The sequence below is a fragment of the Anomaloglossus baeobatrachus genome, chromosome 1 (genome assembly GCF_048569485.1).
Source record: "Anomaloglossus baeobatrachus isolate aAnoBae1 chromosome 1, aAnoBae1.hap1, whole genome shotgun sequence".
Lineage (NCBI taxonomy): Eukaryota > Metazoa > Chordata > Amphibia > Anura > Aromobatidae > Anomaloglossus > Anomaloglossus baeobatrachus.
Genome location: NC_134353.1, coordinates 249961205 through 249975298, shown reverse-complemented (window position 1 = coordinate 249975298; position 14094 = coordinate 249961205). Strand labels below are relative to the sequence as shown.

Genomic DNA, 14094 nt, shown 5'->3' with positions numbered 1-14094 from the left:
TAAGTAAGGCAGAACGACTACTTCCCTGGCGTGAAGGACACTCATGGCGGCCGCCATGACTTTGGTGAAGACCCTTGGTGCGGTGGCAAGGCCGAAGGGTAGGGCTACGAAAATGGGAGTCCTGAACCGCGAAGCGGAGGAACCTTTGGTGAGCTGGGGCGATGGGTATGTGCAGGTACGCGTCCTTGATATCTATGGAGGCAAGGAATTCCCCTTTGACCATGGATGCAATAATGGACCTTAGGGACTCCATTCTGAATCTCCGTACGTGCACATGTTTGAGGTCCAGGATGGGTCGGACTGACCCATCCTTTTTGGGGACCACAAAAAGGTTTGAATAAAAAAAAACCCCTGAACTTCTCGTCGTCCGGGACAGATATTATCACTCCTGCCATTTGGAGCCAGTGGATTGCTGTGAAAAAGGCCTCGCGTCGTTTTTGAGTCTTTGGGGGGTTTGAGAGAAAGAACCGACTCGGGGGGGGGGGGGCAGGTACGAAATTCTATGTGGTAACCGGTCTCGCACCCATTTGTCGCCTGAGGCGGCAGCCCAGATGTATTGAAAGAGCCGCAGTCGACCCCCCTACAATGAGTGTGTCTTCCGGGGCGCCGAAGGAGTCATGAGGGGGGGGAAACGTCGTGGACGAGCCTCCCTAGTCCTGGACTGTTTTGGTCTAGGCTGCCATGACGAAGTGGGTTTCGGGGAGAGCTGAGAAGGTCGGTCTCTGCGTAGTCCGCGGCTAGCGGCGGAGGCAGAGCGGGATGTCGAACAACCAAATGAGTTCCGAAAGGAGCAGAATGAGGACTGTGGACGTCTGGTGAAGGTCGTCCTGGGCTTCAGCTGGGGAAGGGAGGTACTGTTTCCTCCCGTGGCTTCCGAAATGAGCTTGTCCAGACGTTCGCCAAACAAACAAATCGGTCTGGAAAATAGGGCAGGCCCGTGAGAGACTTCTTAGAGGCAGAGTCCGCTCACCATTGTCGGAGCCAGAGAGCTCTGCGGATGGCTATGGTATTTGAGGCGGCAAATGCTGTGCAGGTAGCAGCGTCAATGGAAGCCTGCATGAGGTACTCCGCCGCAGCGGCAATTTGAGCTGTTACCTCTGTGAAGGTATGAGGCAATTGGGATTCCTCAAGCGAAGTGTTAAGGGATTCTGCCCAGACCGAGATCGCCTTTGCGACCCACACCGAGGCAGAGGAGGGCGAGAGGGAGGAACCCGCAGCCTCAAAAAGGCAGAGCGGGCGAGGTGCTCCACCTGTCTGTCTGTCGGGTCCTTGATGGAGGAGCCATCGGGTAAAGACAGGAGCGTCTTTGTGGCAAGAGGGGGTGGGGGGGGGGGGGGGTCGACCGAGGGGGGGATCGGCCCAGCCCTTATGGGCAGGTGAGGCGAAGCGCCTGTCAGGTTGCTCCCTTTGCTTTGTGAGGATATCTTGAAACTCTGGGTGATCAGCGAAAACCTTTTGGGGTTTCTTTGCCCTCTTAAAGGAGACCGCATGGTCAGTGGTAGTGGATGGGGAATCCTCCACATGCAGAGTTTGGTTGATTGCTGCGATAAGGGAGTCTATTGCAGTTTGATCATCTGGGGAGGTTGAGACCAAGGAATCATCCTTGTACAAACAGCATTCTCCCTCCTCCAGCCCTTCAGAACCTGGTGAACGTGTGGGAGAGTCTGCCCTGTGTGCTCCCGAGGGAGAGCCCTGGGGGCCATGAGAGAGTGCTGGAGACACCTGGCCGTGTGCCCTTTTTCTGATCCCTGCAACCAGTGAAGCATGGGCCCGGATTTGCTCACCTCCATAGGGGTGACAACAGGCTGCGCTCCATCCGGGGGCCCAGAAGGGTGCGAAGGACAACATTGTCCATTCCGGTGGGCTGGGAGCTCTAGGCTCTGGGCTGACAGTTGCAGCGGTGGTGGCGGGGGGGAGGGTGGGGGGGCTACAGGGGCACAGGACTCACAGAAAGAAGAGGTGTGTTTACGTGGTAGCTCAGCGTGGCAGGTAGTGCAGGCTGAATAATAATAATGTGAGCCTTAGCACTCTTAGTACCCTTAGAATTTTGCATGTTCCTGGTAGGAGTTTGCCAGGAGGGGGAGCAATGATCTGCAGAGCTACAGTGAAACAGTGAGAAGCAAGGTTCGTATTTGCTTCGGTGTACCTCACCAGAATCAGCCGATGGCACTGCTTAGCGCTGGCTCCCTGCTCTCCTAGCTACAGTACACATCGGGTTAATTATTGCAGTGAAGTACTCGGAGAGGCAAGAAAGAAACTTTGATGAGAACACAAAGAAAGCGGGGCAGTGTCTTATAGGACTGCAAATGGGTACTAATAAGTGTGCCAGCCAGTCTGGAATGACTGCATATGGAACAAGAAGGCATCTGTATGACCCAAAGCACAATATATTGGCACCTATGGACCATTCCACAATAAGCCTTCAAATGGGCACCAACAAAGGAGCCAGTCAGGTTGGGATGACTGCTCCCGGAACAAGACGACATATTTATGATACGAAGACCGGCACTGAAAAGTGTGACAATTCTTCCATGTCCCTACAGATGGGATACAACCAGGGGGCCAACCAAAGTGGCCAGATATTTGGCTTGGGCCGTCAGATCTATGATCCCAAATATTGTCCAAAGGGAAATCCTGAGAATCTGCCAAATCCGTAAGAGGATGAGGATCAGCATGAATATGACTACAATCCAGAGCAAGACTTGGAATTCCCCCACTGGTGTGTGGGCTGCAGCACAATCTACCACAAATGAGACCAATCCGCCTGTAGGCTTTTCTTTGGCCCAAAATTCCAAATAAGTGGACTTTTTCCTTGTATTAGTGTTTTGTTCCGATGTGTACTGCAGCTACATGTGCAGAGAGCAGGGAGCCACGCACACTGCTTAGCGCTGGCTCCCTGCACTCCTAGCTACAGTACACATCGGGTTAATTAACCCGATGTGTACTGCAGCTACATGTGCAGAGAGCAGGGAGCCGGCACTGGCAGCGTGAGAGCGGCGGAGGCTGGTAACGAAGGCAAATTTCGGGTAACCACCTTGGTTACCCGATGTTTACAGCTTACCGCAGCTGCCAGATGCCGGCTCCTGCTCGCTTCATTTCGTCGCTCTCTCGCTGTCACACACAGCGATGTGTGTGTCACAGCAGGAGAGCAACAATAAAAAAAAACGAACCAGGGCTGTGTGTAACGAGCAGCGATCTCACAGCAGGGGCCATATCGCTGCTCAGTGTCACACACAGCGAGATCGCTAATGAGGTCACTGCTGCGTCACAAAAAACGTGACTCAGCAGCGATCTCGCTGTGTGTGAAGCACCCCTTACTCCCTTTGCCTGGGAAACCAGTCAGGGAGGATCTCACCTTAACACTGCCTAGGTCCAGGCAGTGGAAATAGCAGAGTCAGCCTGTTGTGTCCGGCCACACAGGTGCAATGTATCAACTCAGTGCCTGCAAAAGGAGCTGAGGAAGTTTGCCTCTGCCCTGGGCCTCTGGGAAAAAAAAAAAATAATAAAATAATCGGTGTCTGTGGGACCCGTCGTCCAGTAAGATGCAGCCCAGGATCCAGCGTCGCAAGAGGGGGTACGGGGAGGCGACACTCCGCGTTCCCGCCCGTTGATTATATTGGGAGATCAGTCCATATGGGAACCGTCACCCTCAAAAAATAACAAAAAAACCTTGAAGGGATGTGCCTCCTACAGACACTAAGCTAAAACTGAGGTTGCCTGGCCCGGCCAGGGGGTGTATACTGCAGAGGAGGAGCTAATGTCTTTTGCATCTACTTAGTGTCCTCCTATGGATAAGCAGCATAACACCCATGGTCCTGTGTCCCCCAAGGAGGAGTCAAGAGAAATATAATTTTTCTATCTATAAAGTAAAGAAAATATAGCAATGAGGCAATTAACTAAAACAGTAAAAAAATAAAAAAAAAATTAGGACAGATTAAAAACTTAGACCAGACAATCTAAAATTGCATCAGATTTATCATAACAGCTCATGCTGGATTAAACGTATGGTGCATTTTTAGACTGTCTAGTCCAACTTTACACCATTAGTAGTCTGACTTTGTGCTAGAAATCTGTCCCAGAAATTTGGTGCACTGGGTGGCATCGTCAGTGTGCCCTTTATCAAGCAAGCCTGAAAAGATCTTAACCTTGCAAGGCAAAGTATGCAAGTTGTGTCAGAATTGTAGTGCTGCTAAGTAAATCTTCCCCAAGTTCTTCCACTTACCATTTTCTGTGTCATTAGAGATAAGAAATCCTCAAAGTCAATGGTGCCAGAACCGTCTTTATCAATGTCAGCTATCATTTTTTTCATTTCTTCTTTCTTTGGCTCAAAGCCTAAGGCACGCATGGCCACCTAAATGAAGGCAAATCGGAATTAGTTAAAAAAAAAAAATGGAGTATCAGCAGCTAAATCAGCTTGCATCAGGCAATATATATGTCTGTGCACATCATAAGTTATTATTTTTCCTTTCTAAAGTATGGATTTGCAGACAAAAAAAAAAAATGCAGGATTATGTGCTGATAAGGGCTCTGCCCAGGAGGCATCACTTCTGGAGCCTTTGAAGACCATATGCGTGCCTTTAAAGCAAAAGGAAAAAAAAACAAAAACAAAAACACACTATTAGTCTGCCCATTTAACACTTCTCACCCCAAGGCTCCATCAGGAAACTAAAAGCCTGATTGATGGGGCTCTTGCCTTTTCTTTTTTGCTTTAGATCCTACTTTTTTTTTTTAGTTTTGCAGTATTCATTGATTTCTTCTTAGCCAAATTTTTCAAAATGGAACATTTCATTTTTATCCTCTCGACTTCTAGTGTAAACAGTGGCATATTCCACTAGAAATGTTGCAAAAATTTGAGCCACTCAAAACAAAATCTGTACCACAGTACCTTGCTAATGTATAAATACTATATTATATATATATATATATATATATATATATATATATATATATATATATATATATATATATATATATATCCCAAAATTTGTTTTCTGGCACCATTTTTTGAGACCTATTACATTTTTTATCTACTCCTTGATAGATATGACAGATTATTTATTTGTTGCAAGATGAGCTAGCATATTTTTCAATTCCATTTTAGGGTATACATCATGTTTTTATTACGCTTTGTTAACATTTACATTCACCGCACCTACAGGGGGAAAAAACCCTGCAATTTGGCATTTGATTATTTTTCTGTTCATGGCATTTAAAATAAATTCATTTTACAGATACGGCGATACCAACTAGTTTTATTTTTAAAGCACTCCATTATTTATTTATTTATTTTTTTTACTCCCCAAACCGGTTACATATTGTACGTACTGTAGTGTAAGTGAACTGCTATAGGTATCACTAGGCGCTGTGGTTCTTACTCATTTAACTGATTCTGACCACTCCGATAACTGCATCCTATGTGTGAGCTGGAAGCCAACGCGTAATAGACTTACAATGTAAAAGTGACTTCCGGTTCACACAATGAACGCACTGAGCCGACTGGTCGGAATCAGTCACATGACTGAGAAGAGGACCATGGCAGCGCTGCAGACTATGTGAAGACAGCAACAGGTGAGTATATCAGTACAATTACACAAGCTTAAGGAATAATAAAATAATGGGAGTATTTCTTGAATGGGGAAAATGGCAGGTGATTTGAGTTTTATTTGTATCCCCCTTGGTACCTTAACCCCTTAAGGACGAAGCCAGTTTTGTACTTAATGCCGAGGCCATTTTTTGCAATTTTGACCAGTGTCACTTTATAAGGTTATAACTCTGGAACGCTTCAATGGATCCCGGTGATTCTGAGATTGTTTTTTCGTGACATATTGGGCTTCATGTTAGGAGGTAAATTTAGGATGATATTTATTTATTTTATTTGTGAAAAAATCTGAAATTTGACAAAAAAAATAAAAATTTTGCAATTTTCAAACTTTTAATTTTTATGCCCATAAACCAGAGAGTTATGTCACACAAAATAGTTAATAAATAACATTTCCCACTTGTCTACTTTAGATCAGCGCAATTTTTTAAACAAAATTTTTTGGGGTTATGAAGTTAGAGGGGTTCAAAGTTCATCAGCAATTTCCCATTTTTTCAACAAAATTTACAAAAACCATTTTTTTAGGGACCACATCACATTTGAAGTGACTTTGAGAGGCCTGGGTGACAGAAAATACCCAAAAGTGACACCATTCTAAAACCTGCACCCCTCAAGGTACTCAAAACCACATCCAAGAAGTGTATTAACCCTTCAGGTGCTTCACAGGAACTAAAGTAATGTGGAATGAAAAAAAATAAAAATTAACATTTTACCTAAAAATGTTACTTTAGCACTAATTTTCTTACTTTTTCAAGAGATCACACCAAAAATTGGACCTCACACTTTGTTACCCACTTTCTTATGAGCGCGCTGATACTCCACATGTGGTCAGAAACCTTTGTTTGGGTAAATGGGAGGGCTCGGAACGAAAGGAGCAATATTTGAATTTTGGAAAGCAAAGTTGGCTGAAACAGATTACGGGCACCATGTTGCATTTACAGATCCCCTAAGGTACCTAAACAGCAGGAACCCCCCTCAAGTGACCCCATTTTGGAAACTAGACCCCTTAAGGCTTCTATCGAGGGGTATACTGAGCATTTTGGACCCACAGGTACTTCACAGATTTTGTTAACGTTACGTTGTCATATTGAAAATTGTAATTTTTTTCTCAAAAATGTTGCTTTAGCATCAATTCTCTCACTTTTTCAAGAGGCAATTCCAAAAATTTGACCCAAATGTTTGTTACCCACTTTTTTATGAGCGCGGTGATACCTCACATGTGGTCTGAAACCTTTGTATGGACAAATGGGAGGGCTTGGAACGAAAGGAGCAATATTTGAATTTTGGAAAGGAAATTTGGCTGAAAAAGATTGCGGGCACCATGTTGCATTTGGAGGACCCATAAGGTACGTAAACAGCAAAAAACCACCACAAGTGACCCCATATTGGAAACTAGGCCTCTCAATGAATTTATCTAGATGTTTGGTGAGTACCCTGAACCCCCCCAGGTGCTTCACAGAAGTTTATAACGTTGAGCCATTAAAATAAAAAAATAAAATTTTACCACAAAATTGTTACTTCAACCAGGTAGCTTTTTTTTTTTTCACTAGGGTAACAGGAAAAAAATCACCATGAAATTTATTGTGCAATTTCTCCTGAGTTTGGTGATATCTTATATGTGGTGGAAGAAGGGAATTTTGTTACTTACCGTAAATTCCTTTTCTTCTAGCTCTTATTGGGAGACCCAGACGATTGGGGTATAGCTACTGCCCTCCGGAGGCCACACAAAGCACTACACTAAAAAGTGCAAGGCCCCTCCCCCTCTGGCTATACCCCCCCGTGGTATCACGGGTTCTCCAGTTTTAGTGCCAAAGCAAGAAGGAGGAAGCCAATAACTGGTTTAAACAAATTAACTCCGAATAACGTCGGAGAACTGAAAAACCGTTCAACATGAACAACATGTGTACCCGCAAACAACCAAGAAATCCCGAAGGACAACAGGGCGGGTGCTGGGTCTCCCAATAAGAGCTAGAAGAAAAGGAATTTACGGTAAGTAACAAAATTCCCTTCTTCTTCAGCGCTCTATTGGGAGACCCAGACGATTGGGACGTCCAAAAGCTGTCCCTGGGTGGGTAAAGAGATACCTCATGTTAGAGCTGCAAAACAGCCCTCCCCTACGGGGATGTCACTGCCGCCTGCAGGACTCTTCTACCTAAGCTGGCATCCGCCGAAGCATAGGTATGCACCTGATAATGTTTGGTGAAAGTGTGCAGACTCGACCAGGTAGCTGCCTGGCACACCTGTTGAGCCGAAGCCTGGTGTCGTAGCGCCCAGGACGCACTCACGGCTCTGGTTGAATGGGCTTTCAGCCCTGAAAGAACCGGAAGCCCTGCAAAACGGTAGGCTTCCAGAATTGGTTCTTTGATCCATCGAGCCAGGGTGGCTTTAGAAGCCTGCAACCTCTTGCGCGTACCAGCGACAAGGGCATCGGAACGGCGTACGGGCGCCGTGCGTGAAATGTAGATTCTGAGTGCTCTCACCAGATCTAGCAAACGTAAATCATTCTCATACCGGTGAACCGGATGAGTGCAAAAGGACGGTAAGGAGATATCCTGATTAAGATGAAACGAGGATACTACCTTAGGGAGAAACTCCGGAATGATGCGCAGCACTACCTTGTCCTGGTGAAACACCAGGAAGGGAGCCTTGGATGACAGAGCTGCCAGCTCAGACACTCGCCGAAGCGATGTGATCGCAACGAGAAACGCCACCTTCTGTGACAGGCGAGAAAAGGAAACTTCCTTCAGAGGCTCGAAAGGCGGCTTCTGGAGAGCAACTAGAACCCTGTTCAGATCCCATGGATCCAACGGCCGCTTGTACGGGGGTACGATATGACAAACCCCCTGCGGGAACGTGCGCACCTTAGAAAGACGTGCTAGACGCTTCTGAAAAAACACGGATAGTGCTGAGACTTGCCCTTTGAGGGAGTCTAGCGACAAGCCCTTTTCTAACTCCTATTGTAGGAAGGAAAGAAAGATAGGCAATGCAAATGGCCAGGGAGACACTCCCTGAGTAGAGCACCAGATTAAGAAAACCTTCCACGTTCTGTGGTAGATCTTAGCAGACGTGGGCTTCCTAGCCTGTCTCATGGTGGCAACGACCCCTTGGGATAATCCTGAAGACGCTAGGATCCAGGACACACAAGCCACACAGTCAGGTCCAGGGCCGCAGAATTCCGATGGAGAAAACGGCCCTTGAGACAGTAAGTCTGGTCGGTCTGGTAGTGACCCCGGTCGGCCGACCGTGAGATGCCACAGATCCGGGTACCACGATCTCCTCGGCCAGTCTGGTGCGACGAGTCTGACGCGGCTGCAATCGGATCTGATTTTTGCGCAGTACTCTGGGCAAGAGTGCCAGAGGTGGAAACACATATGTGAGCCGGAACTGCGACCAATCTTGCACTAAGGCGTCTGCCGCCAGAGCTCTGTGATCGCGCGATCGTGCCATAAATGCCGGGACCTTGTTGGTGTGCCGAGACGCCATTAGGTCGACGTCCGGCCCCCCCCAGCGGCAACAGATTTCCTGAAACACGTGCGGGTGAAGGGACCATTCCCCCGCGTCCATGCCCTGGCGACTGAGGAAGTCTGCTTCCCAGTTTTCTACGCCCGGGATGTGAACTGCGGATATGGTGGATGCTGTGTCCTCCACCCACATGAGGATTCGCCGGACTTCCTGGAAGGCTGCTGACTGCGTGTCCCTCCTTGGTGGTTGATGTATGCCACCGCTGTGGAGATGTCCGACTGGATTCGGATCTGCTCCCTTCTAGCCACTTTTGGAAAGCTAATAGGGTAAGATACCCTGCCCCGATTTCCAGCACATCGAACTGAAGGGTGGACTCCTGCTGAGTCCACGTCCCCTGAGCCATGTGGCGGAGACAAACTGCTCCCCACCCTGACAGACTCGTATCTGTCGTGACCACTGCCCAGGATGGGGGCTATGGCAATGAGGTGGGAATAAGCCACTATTGCAGAGAGTCCTCGGCCGTCAGGGAAAGGGAGACTTCCCGTCCAGGGAGGTTGACTGCCCATCCCATTGGCGGAGAATGTCCCATTGCCGTTGGCGCAGATGAAACTGCGCAAAGAGAACTGCCTCGATGGCTGCCACCATCTTCCTTAGGAAGTGCATGAGGCGCCTTAAGGGGTGCGACTGGCCTTGAAGGAGAGACTGCACCTCTGTCCGCAGTGAACGCTGCTGGTTCAGCGGAAGCTTCACTATGGCTGATAGAGTATGAAACTCCATGCCGAGATACGTTAGTGATTGAGTCGGAGACAGATTTGACCTTGCCAAATTGATGATCCACCCGAAAGTCTGGAGAGTCTCCAGCGTAACATTCAGGCTGCGTTGGCATGCCTCAAGGGAGGTTGCTTTGACGAGTAGATCGTCCAAGTACGGAATCACCGGGTGTCCGTGAGAGTGCCAGACTGCTACCACTGCTGCCATGACCTTGGTGCCCACCCGTGGGGCTGTCGCCAGACTGAATGGCAGAGCTACGAACAGAAGATGTTCGTCTCCTATCACAAAACGTAGAAAACGTTGGTGCTCCGTAGCAATTGGCACGTGGAGATAGGCATCTTTGATGTCTGTTGAGGCAAGGAAGTCTCCTCGAGACATTGAGGCAATGACGGATCGGAGGGATCCCATCCGGAACCGCCTGGCGTTCGCATGCTCGTTGAGCAGTTTCAGAACCAGAACAGGACGGAAGGAACCGTCCATTTTTGGAGCCACAAAGAGATTGGAGTACAAACCCTCGCCCTCGTTCCTGAGGGGGGACAGGGATCACCACTCCTTCTGCTCTTAGAGCGTCCACCGCCTGCAGCAGGGCATCTGCTCGGTGGAGAGGTGGGGCCGTTCTGAAGAATGGAGTCGGAGGACGAGAACAGAACACTGTCCTGTGCACGTGAGCACAATGTCCGTCACCCACCGGTCTGTGACCTGTGGCAGCTAAATGTCGCCAAAGGCGGGGGAGTCTGCCATCAACCGCGGATGCGGAGAGAGAGAGAGAGCTGAGAGTCCTGAGGAGACCGCCTTGGTAGCGGTTCCTCCGACTGCCTTCCTTGGGCGAGATTGAGCCCGGCCGGAATCTGAGCCCGTCTGAGGTTTTGTAGCCCTTTTGCACGAGGACAATTGGGACCTGCCGGAGCTTGGGAAGGACCGAAACCTCGACTGTACTTTTAGGACAGTATTAACAGGGTAAGTCGCAGTGCAGACATTGCGGGGTTACGGACGCCTCTGCGGTACAGATGTCCCTGCTCAAGGTCAGCTGCGCAAGAACAGCAGAAAAGGTTAGGTTGCCAATACGGCTGTGGATGCCGGAGCAACCGACACGCCGATAGCCTCCTAGACAGATTTCAACCAGAGTCCATCTGTCTGTGAATGGCATCTTGAAGTGAAGCCCCATCTCCAGTGCAACTATGGCTCTATATGCAAGCCTGGAGATTGGAGAATCCACCTTTGGACCCTGGGTCCAGCGCTGACCACGTCAGGGGAAAAAAGGGATAACGTGTATCCTAAAAACGTTTGGAGAAGACGCTTATCTGGTAAGCGTGGTGTTCCTGGACTGCTTCTCTGAAGTCAGCGTGGCCAGAAAAATACTCAATATCTGCGTGAGACACTGAAAAGGAACTTCTCCTGTTCGTCTCCTATCTCCACTGGGGGAGCTGAGGGAGAAAGATCCAACCTTCCATTGATGGACGGTATAGGATCATTCCGTATGGCGTTACCACCCGGTGTATCCGGATTGAGAGCGATGTCAGTATCAAAGCCCTGAAGAGCTGCCTTTTGTTCAAGTAGATTGCCCATGGGTGCAAGTCTCTATATTATGACTACTCCGTCCCTGTCCATGGACAGGGTTGACAGGAAGTTTCTTTGGCCACAACTAGTAGAGCCCCGGCAGACGAAGTGCTAGAGACCCCGGCAGACGACGTGCTACAGGGGAGCATGCACACAATGGGACGGTGTCATGAACAGCATCCCATGTAGTAAAAACAGCACTGAAATCTGTGTTGCTTTTTAGCCGCTGCCGACTAGCTATCTAGAAGTATATAGCCAAGATTGGTGACCGTACATTGCAATGTATAGCATACAGGCATAAAGTACAAATGACCACTGCAGCACAAGCAATACAAGCAGCATAGAAGCCTGTGCCCTGGCACCCCTGCTCTTCTGCTGCTGTATACTAGTCATCTAGGGGAATATAGCCCAGAAGAGTGACCCTACAGTGCAATGTATAGCATACAAGCACAAGTACAAATGAACACTGCAGCACATGCAATCCAAGCAGCATAGAAGCCTGTGCCCTGGCACCTCTGCTCTTCTGCTGCTGTAGACTGGTCATCTAGGGGAATATAGCCCAGAAGAGTGACCATACAGTGCAATGTATAGCATACAAGCACAAGTACAAATGCACACTGCAGCCCATGCAATACAAGCAGCATAGAAAAAAACCTGTGCCCCAGCACCCTTGGTTTTCTGCTGCTGTAGTCTAGCCATTCCAGAAGAATATAGCTAAGACTAGCGACTGTACAGTGCAATGTATAGCATATCAGCATAAACACAAATGAACACCTCAGTCGTGCAAAACAAGCAGCCTAGAAAGCCTGTGCTTTAGCACACCTGCTTTCCTGCTGCTGATGTGTCGCTCCCCAAGCGGGCATATAGCGACCTATGTAGTTAAAAACAACACATGTATACACTGCAGTTATATCGTGGTCAGCACTATGTGTGCCTCTTACCGCCCGCCTATAAGCGGGTGTATGATCGCCACTGTCCTGCCTTGGTGCCCCGAGCTCTGCAGTAATGGCTGCCGGCTTCTTCCCCAGCTCGTGTGAGTAGGGGCGGGCCGTGGGCGTGCCCCCAAGGCAGAGCGGGAATCCGGCGTCCGACAGAGTGCAGTGAGAGGGCTGGAGCATGTAAAAAGGCTCCAGCCCTCGGCGCTGCTGATTGCTCAGCGCCTGTCCCCTTCCCTGAGTGACAGGGAGGGGGCGGGAACGAAGCGGCACTAGGCCGCAGAAGCCGGGGACTGGAGTTATAAGCGCCGCCGCCGTAAAAGCGCGGTCGGCGCCCAGTCCCCGGCGAACTACAAGTCCCAGCCGCGCCGCCGCTCCCGGAGCGTCCGGCGCGGTAGTTCCCAAAACACAAAGTCACTCAGCAAAGCTGCAGTGACTGTAACCCTTTACTGTCCCCGGCGCACTAGCACACCCAGCAAGTCTGGAGTGTGCTGTGCCTGTGTGTACGGGGACACAGAGTACCTGTAATGGTGCAGGGCCATGTCCCTGAACGGTACTCCAGCTCCGTATCCAGCAGGTTCAAATGGGTCTGTGGATGGAGCCCGGCGTCAGAGCTTTGAGGCCGGCAGGATCCCACTTCCTCAGAGCCCCTCAGGGGGATGTGGAAGGAAAACAGCATGTGGGCTCCAGCCTCCGTACCAGCAATAGGTACCTCAACCTTACAACACCATCCAGGGGTGAGAAGGGAGCATGCTGGGAGCCCTATATGGGCCCTCTTTTCTTCCATCCGAAATAGTCAGCAGCTACTGCTGACTAAAATCTGTGGAGCTATGCGTGGATGTCTGACCTCCTTCGCACACAAAGCTAAAACTGGAGAACCCGTGATACCACGGGGGGGTATAGCCAGAGGGGGAGGGGCCTTGCACTTTTTAGTGTAGTGCTTTGTGTGGCCTCCGGAGGGCAGTAGCTATACCCCAATCGTCTGGGTCTCCCAATAGAGCGCTGAAGAAATCAACTGTTTGGGCACACGGCAGGTCTTGGAAGGGAAGGAGTGCAATTTGACTGCAAAATTGGCTGCAATAAATAGCGGACACCATGTTGCATTAGGAGAGCCCCAGAGGTGCCTAAACAGTGGAGGTTCCCCACAAGTGACCCCATTCTGAAAAATAGACCCCTCAAGGAATTTATCTAGATGTTTGGTGAGTACCCTGAACCCCCAGGTGCTTCACAGAAGTTTCTAATGTTGAGTTGTGAAAATAAAAAAAATACATTTTTACCACAAAATTGTTACTTCAACCACATAGCTTTTTTTAAAAAAGAGTAAAAGGAAAAAAAGCAGCATAAAATGTATTGTGCAATTTCTCCTGAGTATGCTACCTTATGTGTGGTGGAAATCAACTGTTTGGGTGCACAGCAGGGCTCGGAAGGGAAAAAGTGCCATTTGACTGAACATTTGGCTGGAATAATTAGTGGACGCTATGTCGCATTTGGAAAGCCCCTAAAGTGCCTAAACAGTGGAGGTCCCCCACAAGTGACCCCATTCTGGAAACAAGACACTTCAAGGCTTTTATCTAGGTGTATATTGAGCATTTTGAATCCACGAATACTTCACAGAATTTGATAAGCTTAGGTTACCATATTGAAAATTTTCATTTTTTTCACAAAAGTGTTTCTTTAGCATCACATTTCTCACTTTTTCAAGAGGCAACAACAAAACGTGGACCCCACAAGTTGTTATCCAATTTCTTGTGAGCGCAGGGATACCCCATA

General features: G+C 48.8%; 1 protein-coding gene and 1 pseudogene across 1 annotated transcript in view; one reads left to right on the top strand and one right to left on the bottom strand.

Moving 5' to 3' along the window:
• The window catches only part of LOC142310984 (uncharacterized), a 44976-nt gene that overhangs the window by 5701 nt on the left and 25181 nt on the right, over positions 1-14094 (bottom strand). Inside the window, exon 3 of the mRNA XM_075348932.1 lies at positions 4223-4351. Coding sequence (XP_075205047.1) covers positions 4223-4351 — 129 coding nt within the window. The remainder of the gene's footprint in view (positions 1-4222; positions 4352-14094) is intronic.
• On the top strand, positions 879-2779 carry LOC142303219 (calponin-2 pseudogene; annotated as a pseudogene).